General features: G+C 37.2%; 4 protein-coding genes across 6 annotated transcripts; 1 reads left to right on the top strand and 3 right to left on the bottom strand.

Annotated features, from left to right (window-relative positions):
• Positions 1-223: 223 nt before the first annotated feature.
• On the bottom strand, positions 224-3068 carry LOC140789881 (F-box/kelch-repeat protein At3g61590). The gene is made up of 2 exons (XM_073139771.1): positions 2626-3068; positions 224-1739 (listed from the first exon to the last, which is right to left on the bottom strand). The coding sequence occupies exon 2, from the start codon at positions 1698-1700 to the stop codon at positions 495-497; it is 1206 nt and encodes a 401-aa protein (XP_072995872.1). The 5' UTR covers positions 1701-1739; positions 2626-3068; the 3' UTR covers positions 224-494.
• A 3747-nt stretch (positions 3069-6815) lies between these two features.
• Positions 6816-9228, bottom strand: LOC140787961 (BON1-associated protein 2). Its single transcript, XM_073137006.1, has one exon. It carries the CDS (start codon positions 7856-7858, stop codon positions 7145-7147), a length of 714 nt encoding a protein of 237 aa, XP_072993107.1. The 5' UTR covers positions 7859-9228; the 3' UTR covers positions 6816-7144.
• A 6901-nt stretch (positions 9229-16129) lies between these two features.
• On the top strand, positions 16130-17366 carry LOC140789840 (uncharacterized). The gene has a single exon (XM_073139693.1). It carries the CDS (start codon positions 16214-16216, stop codon positions 17126-17128), a length of 915 nt encoding a protein of 304 aa, XP_072995794.1. The 5' UTR covers positions 16130-16213; the 3' UTR covers positions 17129-17366.
• Positions 17317-19440, bottom strand: LOC140789842 (cytochrome B5-like protein). 3 transcript variants are annotated; one of them, XM_073139697.1, is made up of 7 exons: positions 19275-19425; positions 18910-19131; positions 18717-18802; positions 18593-18630; positions 18018-18095; positions 17824-17915; positions 17317-17575 (listed from the first exon to the last, which is right to left on the bottom strand). In XM_073139697.1, exons 3-7 carry the CDS (start codon positions 18796-18798, stop codon positions 17509-17511), a joined length of 357 nt encoding a protein of 118 aa, XP_072995798.1. In that variant the 5' UTR covers positions 18799-18802; positions 18910-19131; positions 19275-19425; the 3' UTR covers positions 17317-17508. The 3 variants fall into 3 exon arrangements, with proteins under 3 accessions (XP_072995798.1, XP_072995799.1, XP_072995797.1); XM_073139698.1 differs by lacking the exon at positions 18910-19131 and having other exon boundaries at positions 19275-19440; XM_073139696.1 differs by lacking the exon at positions 19275-19425 and having other exon boundaries at positions 18717-18944.
• Between the last annotated feature and the right edge of the window lie 126 nt (positions 19441-19566).

The raw sequence follows: 19566 nt of genomic DNA, 5'->3' as shown, positions 1-19566 counted from the left end.
GTTCAGAAATTTATTCAGATTGGAATTGCAATCCGGGTTTGAAGTAATAAACAGAGTGCCAATTTGGTTGGAATCTTTAGACCTGCTTAAGGCTGTGCTGCAATAACTACTGTGAAAGTAAAATAAACCACAGCAATATCAGAAACAAGTCATCTATCTCCCTACAGAGCAGTGGAAATGTAGTGAACTTCTTCATCAGGAAAGGAATTGGCTGATGCATGCATTGCAGAAAACAGCTATAAGGAGATGTAGGACTGCATCTTTTCCTATTCCATAGATCAACACTGTAATGCTGGGAAACAATAGATAACTGTTACATCCATTAAGATATAAAAAGAACAAAAAAACATCAAACACTTAGATAATTATATATATAGTAATCACAATCTCTATATCCCCTTGAGAGCAACAACTTCAGAATATCTCCAAGAAAGAAACTCAATTTGTAGATCCCTGTGATTCCATCAATTCCAGAGTAGCAAGACGACACGAAATCAGGAGGCAACTTCAAGCCTAGGTTCAAAGCAGAAACCGGTGAAAAGCTGGAGAGGAAACCTTTTGGTCACAGGACACTTGACTGACCATTTCCACTGCTTCTGGTTCATGTCGTAGACAAGCAACGCAGTTGATCCATAGCTCTGAATGTATATGAGGTCATCAGTGCCGCTACTTGCAAAGACATCATCGAACTCACCAAATCCTTGGAAAAATTTGTGAGGCATTCGAGCAATCTCTAACCATTCTTTCTTATGAAGTTCCCAGATTCCTATCCCTTTGATTATATCTGGCCTGTCATATTTTGCAATCCCGCCAACCATGACCAGCCTCTCATTCAGGTTCATCAAACGGCCACAGGTAAGAAAACAAGGCACCGGTATCAATGTGCACATTAAAGAATTGTGAGATGATCCTGCTGAGAGATCATACACGACAAGGCCATGACGAAAATCAGCACGCAAAGAACCAGTAGAATGAACCAAGCAATACAAGATCCCACCACAAATGACACTATCATCGCCTCCTCTCCAACCTATAAAAACCTCCTTAATGGAAGTGATCCACGTTCTACTCTCTGACTTGTATATGTGGATGGAGAAGTTCCAGTGGAGAAAATCATCAGGGACCTGCTTAGATTTTGCAACGACAACAGTATAATCATAAGACTTCCTGTCCACAGATATGGCTAGTGTGGTGTAGTCAGGGAATTCCATCCCTGGTGGTTCCAACAGCTCCTTCCAATCTCTGGTAATCGGGTTGCAAACAAATATATTGTTCCTATTATCATTATCCATGAAGCAAACTAATCCGCAAGAAGAAGAGATAAACCAATTACTTTTTTCTATGCAAGGGAGATCAAAATTATACCATTTCCTAAGAATTGGATCATAAGCATATCCAGCAGCAGCCTCATTAGAAGTGAACATGAAGTACCATGGCTTCTGTGGTAACTTAATGGCCCACAAAAACCTCCTTGACTGGATGATATCACACCATCTTTTGCACACAGATGCAGCCCTAAGAATGCTTGCAATAGGCAAAAAAGAAAGTATTCTCTCCAAAATATCATCAGGTAGAATGCTATCCAGTGAAACCATGAATTCTTCGCCTCCATTATTTCCCTCCGAAATCATTCCAAAGTTGGTCATCTTACTTCCAAAGTGATCAATGTAAAGAGACTCCCATGACGTTTCCTCCTCCATAAGAATGCAGATATATCCAACATAAGTAATGGTGCAAACCTGAAAGAAAAATTAATGAAGAGCATAGAAAAAGGTTTGGATTATGAAAGACAGAGGAAGAACCCCAAGTTGCAAGACATCATTCTACAATCTCATTTGAGTAATTAAATATGCTGTACATTTTAATGAACTGGTCGAATACCTTTTTAGCAAGTTAATTAATAAATGTCAAGCACACCATATTCTTGGTCAGAAGAAGCATACAGGATAATAAAACAAAAATTGAACAGATAGTTCCGCAATAACTTTCAAGCATCTCCAACCAAGTGCCGGTGGCATAAATTGTTTAAGTATTCGATCGCTTCCATAAAACCGCAAAATAATTAAATCTTCATGCTGCTGTAATATCAATATTTTTATTTTTATTTTTATTTGAGTTAAGCTATAATGTCAATATATATACCACCAAAAGATACACAAAATATCTTGAAGAAAATGACCACTGCACTATGTTCCAAATGCCATGGCATAGCACAGCCAGCCAACTCAAGACATGGACACAATCATTTCCATAACAGATTAAACAAGGAGAGCATGATTAAGATCACAGCGTAGCCATAAAAAAAAAAGGTAGCTTTCACCTCCAACCACTGAATATTCCATGCAATTTATAATTTAGGATGACCACCAAAGGAGACAAATCAGTAACCTGCTCCAATTATCGAACCAAAAAATCGCAGTAACTTATCCAAATGTCCGCTAGTAAACTTAACAAATAAACCCCATGATATCATGACATCATCGGCAAACTAACCACAGTAGCATCACCCATTACCGAAACGGATGACTAATGCATCACAAATGGGGCAATTTTGCAAACTCCCAAATATATAGACGCAATAAAAGAAATGGGGTTACAGCAAAGAAGGAGCCCCCAAAATCCAACCTTTTTTGCTTTCCTTGCGCGCTCTAAACTCTTCGCTAAAAGATGGGTCCTTCCCAATTTCACGGAAATCTCCCAGATTTATTCCACAATGGAGGAGGAGAAATGCTCTAGAGATGAACCAGAGAAGCCTCTCTTATATGCCACCTCAACCCTCGAAGGGAAAGAGTAGAAGAAGGGTAGCAATATGGATTATGGCCGCATCTAAACCTACGGTTTTGGATTTGGCGGAGGAAACGACGAAGGACCAACTAGGCCTGGGATCAAGATGGATAGGATGTTAACGAAAAGAGCCAAAGAGAAAAGTGGGTTTGCTCTGGCAAGGAGTGGAAGACGACAGGCAGGGGAACAGCAAAATGGATCATCGAAGGTGGTTTTCTTTCTCTAGTAGCTCGCTGTTTTGCTTACAGAGGGGGGGAGAGAGAGAGAGAGAGATGAAAGGCTGTAATCTATAATGTTTGTGGGACTATTTATATGCATTCGAAAGTAAAGGAACCTCATTTAGTAGTTTAACTCTTTTTTTTAATCAAAAGTAAATGAAAAATGACAAAATGAAACATAGAGCAAATTCTCAAAAGTATATATAATCTATAAATGTTTTTCTTTCAAATTATTTTAGAGAAAATAAGGGGCAGAGCCTTAATTAGAACAATTTATGTAGAAATTAAGGGGTACAAAAACAAATCAAAATATAAATTTTAAAATAATATAATTCTCACTTTTAACAAATCATAAGAATATCAGAGATTATGCTAGGAGCAGCCCTTGCTTGCTTTCGGCTTGAATAGCATGCTAATAACTTGTAGAAGAAAATCCAAAATCTTTCTAGTCTTTGTCAGAATATTATTTTTTCGCCTTCGATCCCAATATTCTTTCATGATAGAAATGCTGGTGAAGACTTGAAATGGCAATGAAGAATAATCTCCCACAATTATATATGATTGTAGTTTAAATTTAAATGTTTAACCGCTATGCGGTTTTATGGAAAAACACATCTATAATCGAGATCAAATTATAATGAAATCAAATTATATGTAAGAGTACTTAAGTACATAGGTTTAGTTAAAATCAAGCAAAGGCCATCAAACCACATGAGTAAATTGTTATTTACAATTAAAAATTTACAATTACTTTTTGATAAATTAGCTAATTGCATGGCATCCTGTTGGAAACTTTACTATCTTCAGTATCTTGGCAACCCTACTGAAATGCTGATGAAGCATGAACATTAGCATCTTGTACATGATGTGAATTGATGTACATTTATCCCTCCCCCCCTCCCTCTATCTGCATTATTGCACTAATATATATATGTATATATATATACACACTCTATCTGACAAAGATGTTTTTAGAATTATCTGAGAGCTCATTCTGAAAGCAAAATTAATCAAACCTAATCATTCTTCTATGAGAGCAGAAAGGTTTCTGATTGTTACAAACTGTAGAAATGTTTGATATGGTACAAAGATCTTTTATTGTGCTCCATTAGTGATCATACTCCTTTTCTTTTCCTCAAAGGCAAATAATGGCAGTGGCTCATGGAGCTTTTATTAGGGCTAGTTGGGCTCCTCTTTTGATAGGCAGAAGCATTGCTTCTTCTTCTTCTTTTTTATCTTATTACCTACCCATATAGGCCTGCATCCTTTCACATGATTTTTTTCTTTCAATCTTTGATCTTGGATAGGAGATGAGACCCATCTTGGCATGTGAAGTGATATGCCTTTTAGCTATCATAAATGAGGCCAAGATAAAGACAGGAACAAAGATAGGCATGGTTGGGTGATATAAAGGATGCCAGTCTGCAACAGACCTTGGGCTCAGAGCCTCAGATCCTCTCTCTTCTTTGTTTTCTTTTCTTTTCTTTCTTTTTCCCCTTCTATTTTTAGTGTGATCTTGATGTACACAAATTAAGATGTACGAGGGTCTTTAAGATAGACATATTTAACCAGTTTAAAGACAAATCAAGTCCACCAAATCTATGAGAAAGAATGAATTTTAGAACATGGAAATTGTGAGGAGAGGATAGATTAATGAAAGCTAGTGACAGCTCCACTATAGATTTTACTTAATATTTTATCTAGTTGGAAGGTAGAGTTCAATTCTAGTTGTATATATATATATATATATATATATATATAATCTACTATTATTGAGGAAAAGAAGTATAAAGCACCGTACAGAATTCAAGGAATGACACAGAGTGTATGCAGCCAGTATCAATTAAATCAGAATAATAAGCATGATAAAAACATAAATTCTGCAATTGGCTCAAAAGTCAGTGAGGCAAAGAAAAGGGCCAACTCGAGAAAGTGGAACATCTGCAAGATGGAAAGGCTTCACAATGCCACGAGGAAGGCAAAAGCTTCAATTAAAATAGATTAAACGGTGAGGAAGAGGATGAGTGGTTAAATGAGTCAAAAGTTGACAATGGGATCACAATACGATTAGGTGGATCACAGAGTGGTATAAATGCTTAAAAATAAAGAAAGATAAGAATATGCACACCCAACTTAATTTTTTTTTTTAACAAAATAAAACCTTGAATCTAGATTACGTGGATAGCAATTGGACGAGTGATTTGTTCAAAGAAAGAAAGAAGATTGAGAGAAAAAAAATGCTAATGGCACCAGGGGATGGAAGGTGAAGGGTCACTCTTAATTGTTCAAAGGTCGTCTTTAGAGAAACATGCAATATCCAATCAGCGCATTAACCAACGGAAGCGACTCATTTCCACGTCAATTGAATCGCTTTCTTGGATCCTATTGACTTCCTATTTCTGGACTACGAGATTAGCACTAGTAACTGGGAGAGGAAGCTGATTCATGGCACAATAATTCCTCGATGCACTCTTTAACTCCGAGATGATGTTGTAATGGAATGCGATCAGGACGTATGACAAGTATAAAGGAACGCCTTAAAACAACTGGCAACAGACGTGTGCTCAGAAAGCAGTTAGAACAGTGAAAAAGAATTCTACTTCTTGTATCTAAAGATATCAGAAATCTAGTACAATCCATTAAACCGTAACAACGACAGTATAGATAGATATCATTGTTATGTTTTGAATCCTAAGGGCAAACGATTGCCTTTTTACGTGCAACTGGATAAACAACCATCTAAAGAATGAACGCAAGCACGCCGAAGACAGCGTAAGCAGAGAAAAGACAAGCATCCAACAGACGGGACTGTAACATTTACCAGTACTTCCAATGCATCTTGAACAATAACGAGACAAAAAAGATCAAATCAATCAAAATTCAACAAATATTGCTCAGATTGTGACCAAACTGTGATTAATTACAAGCAAATCGTAGCGAAAATTTAAAGAAAAAAGGCGTTCTATATAACTCCTTTATGTGAGAACTAAAAGGAGTCAGATAAAGAAAGGTAAACAATAACATATCAGATCCAAAATATCAATGAAATAAAGAAAGACGGCAGCAAGAAGCAGTGCAGCTGCAGTTAACAGATATCCTATACTAGACCCAATCATTATTAGTGGAAAATGAGAATGTTAAACAGAGCGTATCCACCAAATAGATAGGAATAAGCAACAGAAGGCCTTGATCCATATAATTGGTCATGAGTTATACAAACCCACTTTACTATGCTATATACTATGTTGCAATTTCTTCTACCAATCATTCGTACTAAATGCCTACTCCAATATTCGAATTCACAGCATTTTTTCCCTAATGGAACAGGTTCATGACCCATGAAGTGAACAGAGTAGGAAATGCATCTATCCTAAGGTAAATTGAAGTAAGCAAGTTGCACCAAAAGATGATTACATATATACGTATAAGTACAATAAATTAAATATTTAATGAGCTTGTGCATTGGACATCATATGAACAATTCAGCATGCTAAATATGTTGCAGTAATATAATGGTTCATACTACATGTAATGTTACTGAAGAACAAAAAAAAGAGATTTTTTTTTCAAGGTTCTGGCTGTGGACTACAGATCATAACCAGCAGAATAAAACGTTTCTGGCAAATTGCACTAAAAATAATTTGGTATCTTGCATAGTGCGGGAAATACAAAGTACTCCACCTGTCAAAGAATCACTAATCTCATCAAATCCTTTATAAAAACCTAGTAATCAAAAGATAATTTTGCACCAACCAGGCAGAGAACTAACTACAAGCACTCCACCTGTCAAAGTAATTTGCCAAACCCAAGTCAGAACAAACTGAAAGAATATCATATTAAGTAACAGAAAGAATGTTGCAAGCCCAATTGTTACAATCGTAAAATTGTAAATTGTATCTGCAGAACTTTATAATGGGGTCACCCAATCTTTAATGCCTCAAAAAAATCTTCTTTTAAGTTTCAAAAGGAAAAGAAGAGAGCCCAAAGATCAAAGACTCTGTACCACTGGAACTCGACTTTACAGACGACCTTCAAGAAATTGAAGTCCTTACATAAAGAACGGCATCAAGAAATCAGTTAGCTGAAAGAATCCATACACAAACAGAGAGAATGCAATCAACCTTGGGAGGAAACAATACGAATCACTGCCTAGGGTTCTGCTCGGGCATCGTGATCTGGAGATTCTGATCAGACGGGCTGAGATGGATCCTCCTCGGAAACGGCAAGAGGCAGGGCCCACAGAACACAACTCCACCGTCCGATCTCATCTCCTCCACTTCTTCCGCCTTCTCATTCCTCCCACGGCCGCTGGCCGCCAAGTCACGGTTGACGTCCCTGAGCGGACCCGGCGTCTGAGCCGTGCGGCGGCGGCGGCGGCAATTGAGGTCGTGGTACGCGACGGCGGAGCTGCCGGCGAGGGCCTCGGCGAGTAGGGACACGTGGCGGCCGAGGAGCGTGGCCCCGACGTTGAGCACGCCGTGGAACCTGCCCGAGGGGCGGCGGATCCCGACTGCAGCGAAGGACGGGGAGTCCAGCGGGCGGCTGAGTAGACGCTCGTTGCCGATGAGGAATCGAACGGTGCCGATGAGTAAGTCGGGGATCAACCAGCCTCCGGAGGCATATATCTCGACAGAGACGGCGGAGGGAGAGTCGTCGGCAAGGAAGCTAGCCGGGACCCGGAAAAGGAACCTGTCATTCCACGTCGGGTTCTCGCCGCCGACCCGGTCGACGCGTGTCCTGAGCTTGGCGGAGGGATCGATCCACGCGACGGCGTAGCCCTGCACGCCTCCTCGCCCGGGAGGCGGCTTCAGACCCTGCGCCGAGATCAAATTGATCTCAAGAAGGTGCCAATCCATCGAACCTCTACGACTTCAAGAATGGGGAAAGCGGAAGAAAGAACGAAGTGCGAGACTAAGAGATTTTGGAGTTTAAAAGAGAGGGAAACGATTCCAACTATAAATAGAGGAGAGGGCGAATAGACTCAACGGTGATAGTGGGGGGAGAGACGTCAACCGGACGGTCAGGGAGAGCCCACGTGTTTTCGAGGGGGGAAGTGAATCAGTTCAAATCTTGAGAGGGAGAGAGAGAGAGGTGATTAAATATTAACAGCACTAAATGAGCAGCCGGGCCGGGCCCAAGCCCATGGGCCCAAACTTTCTTTTTTTTTATTCCTAGTGGGTTTTAAAAAACCATAAAAGAGTGAGGAAGTGAGTTTTGGGAAGACTCACCTCCCCACTTCCCTGCCCATTACCATAGTAAGAATTGAGTAATAATACTACGCCTACAAACACTTGTAACGTGACCATAATTATGAAACGGAAGAGAGAAAGTATGAAACCATCTTTAGGTCAGTTGCTAGTAATAAACACAGACAAAATGACCGACCAACAACCACCTACAAATGTTGAGCAAAATTCTTGATAGTCACTTGTTTGGCAGCATTCCACCAGAAGACAGGAGAGTCTGATAACAACTTGCTAATATCAGAGATTTAGCATTGTTTTTTTAGTAGAATAATTAGTAACAATAGAACAATAACTCCCAGATCTGCATGTGACAAAACGTATTAATACTGAAGAGATGTAACAGATGGGAAGTAGCTATATATTATTCCAACTGGAACTGCATATCCCCTAAAAGACATAGGCATAATCTTTTCAAAAGGAATCAAAGACAAACTTGTGTTGGAAGTGAGTGCACATAGATTACTAGCTATAATTAGAGATTAGAACACAACTAATAACTGCAACATTGTGAATTATCTTTAATTAATCTTGTCGGGGCATGGAAGGTAACAAGATCAAAGATGTATAATGGTAAAACAATAGTTACCATGGAAGAATCCAAACAGATATTACAAAGTTGAATGGTAAGACCATCCAATCAGAGAAAATGCTCCATTGATTAATAAGAATCAAGCAACTTCCTATGTGTAGTACAATGATAGATTCGAGCCAGTGCCAATCTTACCAAGATAATTTCTCTAATATTTCATCACCAGGAAAAGCAAAATTTACAGAAAGAAAAAATTGCAGCACATTGAACCTGTTTGAAGGAAATGAAAGAAACAAGCAACATAATTCAAGATAGAAGATCATACAAACAAAGCTATCAGCAATCTCGTCTTTCCCTGCATGCTATCAGGAGAAACTAAACAAAAGATACCAGAAGAAAACTAGGAACTCATAAAGAAGCATCAGCTGAAGTATATATATCAACCTATTAACTTCCAATTGCACCACAGTAATAACCTATACCACCAAAGCAACTAGACAAAAGCTTTAAGCTTGCTGCAAAGATCAGCTCATGGTTTTTTTTCCTACCGAATAAATAGTTCTATCTAGTAGATCTAGGTAAACTTCAACTAAGGTGATCACAAGAACCACTGCTTTGAGCATATAAACTCACAATAAAGGCATCTAAGGAAGTAAGAAGGAATAAAAGAGGGGAAAAATATTACTGTTTGCGTGATGGAGTTGTGAGGAAGGGAGCTCCCTTCAGTCCAAGCACAGGCAGCTCAAGATCACTTACCTCCCGCATCATTCACTCAGCTACCAAGACAAAACTTCTTAGTATTTGGATGAATGAGTCGGCAGCTAATTTAACCATGTAGCCATCCATGAGTGGACTGAAGAAAGCTCTCTTTTACCACACCCATCTCACCATATACATATATAACTATTAACCTTAATTAGCACCAAACAATTTTTTTTAAATAAAATAGAAAACCCTAAGAATCCATGAGTAATAGAACCTTAATTTCTTCTTCTCCTTCATCTTCTTCTTCGGAACATATAATTGGTACCGTGTTTAGAAGAAGACCTAGAACTTGTCGGATTTAAAATCCACAAGCCTAAGTAGACTATAAATGCTAGAGATGAGAGAATAAGGGAAAGGGGGAGGCACAGGAGAGTAGCTTTCATAGCAAAGATAAAGGAAGGAAGAAGCTCATGGATCTCAACTTAGGAAGAGAGCCCTTAAATAGCTAAGGAAAAGGCTGACATCATATCATGGAGTACAGAGTATATAATAAAATATTAGGGTTAGACCAGAATCAAACAGGTGGAAAGAGAGTTTTATAAGAACAAAAAAAGAAAAGAAAAAAAAAAAAAGAGCACCAGCAAACCTGTTTATGTTCTCTCTTTCTTCTAAGCAACATTTGAATATCCATCTGATTATAATAATCCACTTCTTCTTCACCCCACCAAAGCCTTGCCTTTGCTATTATTAATTAATTAAAACTAGAATATGTTCTCCCACTTGTGTAAGATGTCTTTGTCTTGTGCAGCGATTGGAAATACTTGCAAGTTTATATTAAGGTGAACTCTATAATCACATCTTTATAATTTTTAACTCTCCTTAAGACTTGGTCCAAAGAATCATTTTTTTTTTCTCACTCAGAGGACAAGCTCCTCGGTTGCAGTTTTTATGTGCCAATAAATCTTATACTAGTAGTTGTTAGGCTTGCAACAAGTTCCAACGAAATGCCCACTAATCTCTAGTAGCTCATTAATATATTAAAAGAGCTACACTGTTCCCTTACGACATCAGTTATAGATTTCGACCATATCTAAAACACTTCTCCTACTAGATTATGGTGACAAATCTCCATTAGATATAGCTTGGCAGTAGCTACTGTTGATAAAGTCCGCCATGTTTGGGTCCGTGAAAGCTATCATTGTGCTCCCAACTAAGGTAAACAGACTTGACAACTCCATGTCCTTCTTACACTGGAGACCACAGGGCTTATACAAATTGGGTCTTCTCAGCCTCTCAGGTTCTCCATCTCAACACTTCCAACGTGCAAACAACTAAGGCTAGCTAGCTATGAACCCTAAGAAAGAAAGAAAGAAAGAATTTTTTTAAAAAAAAAGATGGTATTAATAATAATTAGTCCCCCACCTCAAGAAAGATTGCAACCTTCTTTTGCCTTTCTCCATGTCTCTCGCTATCCATTCGTTCCATCGACAAGAAGTCAAGAATTGAATATAACTTACTTTCACACGTTGGTACTTGTATATATATATTTTAGATATAATCTCATGATTATTGTCCTTAATGAAGCTGGTAAGGAGGGCAGCACTAATTATCATTAACAGGTGTGCGTGTGTGTGTGAAATCCTTTGCTAGAACTTTTATGGTGAAATATGGCTTTCTAGTTAGTAAGAGCAAATTTGATCTAGCTTCAGCTATATATGGGAAAATAACCATTTCAAAATGTGAAAAAAAAAGAAGGATTGAGAGTAGTAGAGAGTTGTTTCAACTTGAACAATATGTGTGACAAGACATTTCGATCTATTCTTTTCCTCTTGGGTACGTCTGTGGAAGTCATTCTTGCCCTTTTGATTGAACGTAAGATTCCCTCTGCCTCACTGCAAACCATCTTTTCAAACGATAAAAAAGCCTTTTTCTGATAGCATGAGCAAAAATCAAAACGAAGGATTCTGATTACTGATGGAGGAATGAGATTAAACCTTTTAGGGTATAAAAAACTATTAATCCCGCTCTTTTGAGCTGCTCAATTAACAACTCGATTATAATTTAGATAAATAAAAAATATATAAGTTAAAATGAGATATCACTTCTCTACTGTAATATGATAATCCTGATGCATTAAATAAAATGATGACCATCTTAGAGTCACCTTTAAAATTAACTTTAGAAAAACTCCTAGCATTAGCAAACTCCACTGCTTGAAAGAAGGAGCCTTAATTAGCTTCCAAAGGCTTCCGGTGAGCCGAAAAAATAAACATAATTCCAGAACTTCAACCCAAACAACCCCTAATATCTACAAATAAAAACATAATTGATCAAACTTTATATTACATACGTAATTTTCTTATGTATACACACACGAGAGGCAAAGTGCATGAGTGAGAAGAATAATATGTGTACTTCATTCATTCCATTCTTTTAGATGAGAAAGAGAGCTAATAATTATTAGCCCAAAACTATACTTAATCCATAAATCGACTTTATAATCTTTCCATACTAGGAAACAGTAATCGAAACATACAAGCTTTGTCTACTTTAGTTCCCAATATGGAAAAGTTTGGGAATCTAACTGTTAGTTAATTCTCTTCATCTATTTTTTTTTCTTTTTCTTTCCATCCAGTTAACTTTACTATGGCAATTAAATAGCAAAGTCTAGGGTTAGAATTAGCCAGAAGGCAAGGAGGAGTGATGGGCACATGCAAGTAGCCATGCAAGAGGAGGTTGGATGTATCTTGGAAAGGGTTTTGGGACTTTAAACTACAGCTGGTTTTGTCTCCAATCTTTCTTTTTCGTGGCCTTTCTTTGCAGTCACCTCTGCAATTCTTTCTAGCTTCCACCCAAATTCACAGGCTATTCTTAATCCTTTTCTCTTACTCGAGACTAATTTTATTTTACATATAGAGAGTTTATAGACTAATCTTAGATTAAAAACAAATATTAGTCAATCCATTTTAAAATTTTCTATGAAAAATTTTACGTTCAGAAATGCTCCAACTACTCCTGCATAATAGTGGTAGTCAGACAAATACGTGTTATATATTCTTTCAGACAAATGTGCAGCATGGTCATTATATTTTAGATAGTTTAAAAGTCATAGATAGTGTAATGTAATATATATATATATATGTATTCAGCTGCGATGAAGAAGGTCGGTCTGAAAATATACGAGGCAAACTATCTAGGTCAATTGGAATATATCGATAGCTCATAACAAACAATCTTATAACTTACATTGATCATTAATGTTGAAGGAATGGAATGCAATTCGGCCAACCATACTAACATGAAAACTACGATTTGTTTTGTTATCGAATTCGATAAAATATCATAAAATTGTGGAGAAGTCTCTTGCGAGGTGATAGCAATAACTTAATATATATATATTATATATATAGTGTATATGTATATATATGTATATATATATATAAAAGGTTTCACGTACCCTATAAAAAGGAGGTACATAGTATGGTCTTATCACACAGCGATATTGGTGTACGTAAAAGGTCTATCTGGTCAACTCAAAGGTCCCATCGCATGGATTCCTCCAATCCAAAAGCCAAAAGATTTTCTTTCTTTTTCTCTTTCATTTACTTTTGATAAATTTTTCACTTTCCTATACTATTTAGGAGCTCAAGTACATTATTCATAGGAAAAAAGAGAGTACTTTATTCATAGGTTAGGTAAAAAAGTCAGGCCCCTTACTGATACAATAAATAATTGTAATTTATTATTAATTTAATTTATTGATAATAGATAAAATACTATGAACGATTTGCATCGTATACTAATACTATTTTTTCGCACGTATATCTATTTCTGTTTATTTGCAACATCACTTTTAAAAAATATATATATATTAAGGTCGTCCTGCATTGATTTTGAGAATATATTTCCTACATCCAATGAGAGATCTCAAAACAAGAGGCCAACAATAAAGCCCTTGTAATATAATTCTAGTAACGGTTAGAATTATTTTATAAATTTGGCACAACAAATGAGTATAACAAAAGAAAAATCTTTAGACTTAGGCATGATATAATTTGTTTGTGCATTTTATTTTTTTTATTTCTTTGATTGCATTTGTTTCTGTGAATATTGCACAACATTATTGTATCAACTTTTACACTAAAAAGACATAATTATATCAACTTTTCTCTCCTATGGTTCTTATATTGGGAGCTAGAGCTTTTAAGATTTTTTGTTAATATGCTATGATCAAAATCTTTGGCTATGTAATTGGAAATTTAGAATTAGATTGGTCCATGGAATATATTATTTTATTTTGTAATTGGTGTTAAATTGAGTGCCTAGTGTGGAAATCTAAGTTACCTTCTTAGTTATATAATTTTTGGAATTCACAATTAGCATGTCTAGAATATGCGGTTAGTGTATTAAGAATTTATAATTAGTAACTATAATATTCATAATAATTAATATCTTTAGGCTTCATAATTAATATTTACATAATTCAAAGTTATTTGATAGAATTATAAAATACTATCTATGAAATTTCAAGTTAGTATCCGTAGAAGTATTCGAATATTCTTTTTTGTATGAAATTTGTAATTAATATATTCGAAATCCATAATTAGTAATCTTAGAATCCGAATATACTGTAGACTAATAATTTGACTTTGATAGATACTAGTTAAATCCTAGTTTTTTTTATTATCAATTATGGATAAAATTTTGGTTGGTCTCAAACTGAAGTAGGGACCTCCGAAACAAAAGATGAATATTAGTCACAAAAAAAGAGAAGAAAAATGTTTGTTAGATATTAAATTGGTACGAGCTTCTCACGTCGGTGTATAACCACTTATTCGAATTTTCTAACGTGAGATTTTGTTTATATAAAATAGAAAAGAAAAGAAAAGAAAAGAAATTAAAAAATTGACAACGAGAAGATCAGGGTCTAGTCGTAATTTTCATGTCTTTACATTTCTACAGGGTATTTAATCGGCCTGTTCAAGCTCAATGGGCCGGCCCAGGAGTCTCAACTGTTCAGCACTGCGAGGGCCCAGTTTAATACGCATCGTATTTTTTGCATGTAAAAGTATAGCAAGGAAGAGGTTAACGATATTTAATTAACACGTCGACACCGGCATTAATTATGCAATTAAAGCATGCGTGCAGAATCGAATCTTTTTAGAGAATGGAAGCATTAGATTCCCACCAACGTACGTTACCGCCGGCCCGATTCGCCTTACCGTAATTCCGGCTACATTCCTATTTTGGCTTACGACACATTCTCCGGTCTATTTAATCTGCTCTCCTCTCATTCTAATCCTAATCCTAATCCTAATCCTATTTTGTTAGTTTATCTCCCGTCAAGGATGGTTGTTTGTTGTTGGGGCTCACTTCTCACCATGCGAGGGAGAGAAGATGATGGGGAAGAGCTTCGTCCTTTCTTGCTTGGAGTGAAGGGAGCTCCACCAATAAGTTTTCTTCTTCTTCTTCTTCTTCATCTTCTTCATATATATATATATATATATATATATATATATATATATCCTTTTCTATGATGATATAACTCCTTATATGCTATTAATATAGGTTTGGATATATTATCATATATTTGTCATTCATATTTAAGCAGAAAACGCCAATGTATACTCATCTTCTCCTAGGCATAAATTGATTCATTTTTAAAACAATTATAGTCTATTTTTATATGAAGATATTAATGAAAAAATGGTTAATTAATTATTGTATCTTTCATTTATCTTTTTTTCTTTCCTCTAGAAACAGGTAAAATAATTCCTAACGTATTTAAAATTGATCATGACACTTAAATGTCATTTTTTTAGTCTGAAAACATATTTTAAAGTTTTTTTGAATAGTTAAAGAGGTTAATATATATATATAACACTAGGGAGGCGAATCTTGGTCAAAAGAAACGTCCCGGAGGAAGTTTGACCCGATAAGAGGACCTTCTAATGTAGGAATTTGCTGCAGTCGAGTTGTGAAGACCAACCATTGGCTCCCAATTACCCGGCTGTAGCAATTCCTGCGGTTGTGGAGGCATGGGATCTCTGGATCCCAAGTACTTTACTGTAGATTGTGTTTATGATTATGTCTGATTACCGAGTTCAAATGGAATGTCTTTCTGAGCGGGAGTCAACTATATGGAGACTAAAGTCAATGACCAACTACCATTTAATTCTCTCCTTCACCACATTATGGGGAAAGGAAAACTCATCCAGTGAAATAGGAGAAATTACTTAAAAAAAAAGAAGAACTTAATAAGTTTCAGAGCACATTCATCAACTTGGGTCAAGGCTCGCTTTGCTTAGGCTGTACCTGAGGAGCTATCGACCTGTAACCTAACCCCCACCTAATCCAGCATCAACCAACCATAGTGCTCCAACTCTTATTAAAGAAAAGTTCCAACTATTCCCACTTTATTATAGAAATCATGCATTCTACCATCCACCTGTTTGTAATTATGCCGCTGTCAGAATTAGACAAACTGCACCAAAGCCAGGCGTTTCTTGTCTTCTTCTGCGTGTTCTTTCTACGTACTACAACCCTCCTCGTTGGCGTCGTGCACTTTCCTGCCGTCCTCATTGGTCTTGCCAGTCTTAGGCTCCCACTTTTACAGGTCATTCCAACGCGACCGACGCACCATTTGATATATACATATGTTTTTCACAAAGCTAGAATTCTTCGTACAAAGCATTATGATGGAGAGGATTGAGCTCGTCGGTTAGGATTAAATGGCTATAAGACATGCCATATGGTTGCTTGGTTCGCTTCTTTTCTCTAATCTTCTCTTCTCGCATGGCCAAATCTTCTTGAATAATATCAACTCGGTGGATTCTGTGATTCGGGACCGTGCTTTCGATGTATTGGTCGGTCGTCGTACCAGTCAGGTCTACGACGTACCCCTCCCCACGAATTTTTCCGGCATGGTGGCTTCGGTCATGAGGCTAAGGAGCAAGACATTTTGGAACATGGGGGCTAATGTGAGTGCAGCTCATATTCCTCCAAGAACTTTGCCATTGCCTCATGTAAGGAGATTGATACTTGTCTACCAGAGCTGGGGTAACTTATCTGCTACTTATTACGATGTGTCAGGTTATCAACTCCTTTCTCCTGTTGTGAGTTTGTTAGCCTATGATGCGACATCAAACAGTACAAGCTTACGCAGTGCCATGCAGCTTGATCTGAGAGCCCTGGGCGATCAAATTTCTATTAGCTTCCCTCGAGTTGCATTGCGAAAAGGATTGAATTCGTCGGTAAAATGCGTAAGGTTCGGGCTAGATGGATCCATGCATGTCGATGATATGTCGTCGTCGTCGTCGTCGAGTTATTGTACATCGACGAGTACAGGACACTTCACGGTCATCGTGCCTTCAGAACATTCAGAACATTCTTCGTCAGCGGAAAGAGGGAAAAGTAAGACGATTCTTGTGGTAGAGATTTTAGGTGGAGTTCTTGGATTCCTGTTATTGATTTTGATGGTTATGGGAATGCTTAATTTATCAAAGAAGAGGAGAATGAAGAAGATGGTGAAGGAAGCAGAAGATGGGGAGGTTTTGGAGGCTGTATGGATTGGGAAGAGCAGAATGCCTACTGCAGCAATGATCAGAACGCAGCCTGTTCTTGAGAACGAGAGCACCATGAGGTAGCTTTCCCAGGTCTCTGGAGGAATTACTTAGATTTGTGCAAATCGTGCACTGGTACATTCTTTTAATTAGTTTTCTTTTTCTTTTCCTCCCCTTCTTGGATAAGTGTATCAAATTGCAGCTAGGTTTTTCATGGCCTTGCTGAATCATACAAGAAGTTAGTGCATTACATTCTTACTTAATCTGGCATATATCAGCAATAGAAAAAAGATATGTATAACAGCTAAAAATGTTAATCTGCGATATGAAAAACAAGGGCTTAAAGAAGCCTAATCAGAAAAGAAATACAAGAAAAGCTGCTTTTCAAAATTAACATCATAGTTCAAAGGAGTTTGACACAGATTTCATAAAATTCTAACACAATTATTCAGAAAGCTTCAACATCAGGACTTCAGATCACCAATGTAGAACTCATCGACGATGTCGAAAACTCGAGTAGCGTGTTGTGGCCTGCAAATTAAGGAAACAGAAAAGGGAGATTGATCAGTTAGCAGAATAATCGAACATTCAACAGGTTACCGTAAAACATAAGTATGAGAAAACAAAGCAAATCATAAGTAAGCTTGTTAGAGAATGGCCATTCTGAAAGAGAACAGAAGCTGCCACCAAAGTTGCAATCTGAGTACTTACAAATAATCTAGGTCCATTAACAAACTAACAATGCTTCTAATTTCTCTATAGCGGTCAAAATTACAAACCCGTAAAAGCCCTCTGTTGAATCACCTCCAGCATTATTTAGTATCGCATCGCCTCCTGGGTGTTCCTCCACATACGGAGTGACGTCGTATATCTGCATTTGGAACCAAATTATTGATTTTTGATAGAAACAAAATTTCCTATTTTGAGTTGGATCAGAATAATTAGAAAGAAAAAACAGACTACGTCATACGACCTTCCCTTTGATGATGATCCAGCAATCCTTTCTTGTCCTATGTAGTGTGACCTCTTCCTTAGTGTAAGTCCTCAATATCTGTATCAAAAGTATGAGCAGTTCACAAAAGAGCAGTAAACTTTCCTTTCTTCTGTTAGCAAGATTGCTTCTAAAGACCAGGAAAACACGAATTAATCAGTAACACAGAATTCACATAAGGAAGCATCTTATCATCTCGACTTCCAATTTAGATGCGATTGGTATGTAATCAGCAACACAAAATACAGATAAGAAGCATTTCATATTTCTACCATCCTGATATGCGATTTACTTGCCACAGATATACCGGACCAAAATTGCAAAATTCCACAGAGCTGACGGTAACTAATTAGAAATTAAATCAGGCACTATTGCAGAAAAAATCACCTTAATAAGTATATGCTCTACAATTTTTAATTGATTTTAGCATGATTAAACAGTTTAAATTGATGCTGAAATTGAATGTCGACAATTATTACAATGCTATTAAATGTTTAGCATAAAGACACAAGAAAGCAAGTGAAAAAAAAAAAAAAATACTAGTTCAAGTGGTGTACCTTTCCATCAACATTTGAACGTGTTCCTTTTGCTTTACCTGTTGGACAGAAACAAGTTTCATATAATACAAAACTGCTCAAAAGATTGTTTAAGAATGGAAAAGCAAGTGTGTCTTGGCAGTACTTCGATTTCGTGATCTTGGAATGATGAACAGGGCTCCCAATGCAATAAGAAAGATCAAGGTAATGACAACAATTTCCATCATTTCCCTGTTGAACAATACTTAAAAGGATGTCACTTGATGATAAAAAAAAAAAAAAATCTGATTGTGAATGCATTTAAAGACGGAAAGGATACAAATTGAATGGGCTTCAACCAATTCAAATCGGCAGCAAGATCTACTTATTCGCTACATCTTGCCCTCATCATTGGATCCAAAGTTTCCTCATCATGACCAAGATTATACTGCTAAGGTTGTTCTGGAGCTCAGTATCATCCAAAATGAGTGCAAAATTGAACAATACGCGATACAGTATCTACCCAAGAAGAGCTTTTAGCTTCCGCCAATGAGGCATAGAAGTACTCAAATCAAGAGGAGCTGAGCAAAGATTCAACATTGCTTCACGAATCAATATTAGTTCTTCCGGGTCACTTTTGGGTAAAAAACCAAACCAAAGAGGGGCGGATTGGGATGATGCATTGCGAAGAGAAGGGGAGGAGGGAGAAGGGAGACGAACGTACCGAGCGGAGGAGAAGAGAGGCGGCGAGAGACCACTAGATACGACGGCGATATCACGTGAATCGCCGAGTCGGGGATTTTACTAGTTTTGAAGCACTAGCAGGAGTGGGAATCTTTTGTCTTCGTCACGGGGATCAGATCATCTACGATCTCGACTGTAGAGATTCCCTGCAGTCGATTACTTGGCAGCATTATTATTATTATTTTTTGGTTATACTTTAGATTGCTGCACATAATATTGAGCCAGTAACATGCTGCCAAGTGTCAAATAGTCCGATCCACTTGTCATTGAGC

This window comes from Typha latifolia, chromosome 5, assembly GCF_019914945.1.
Source record: "Typha latifolia isolate L0001 chromosome 5, TyphaL0001v2, whole genome shotgun sequence".
Taxonomy (NCBI): domain Eukaryota; kingdom Viridiplantae; phylum Streptophyta; class Magnoliopsida; order Poales; family Typhaceae; genus Typha; species Typha latifolia.
Note: the sequence above shows the minus strand (reverse complement) of the source record. Positions and strands in the feature narration are given on the sequence as shown.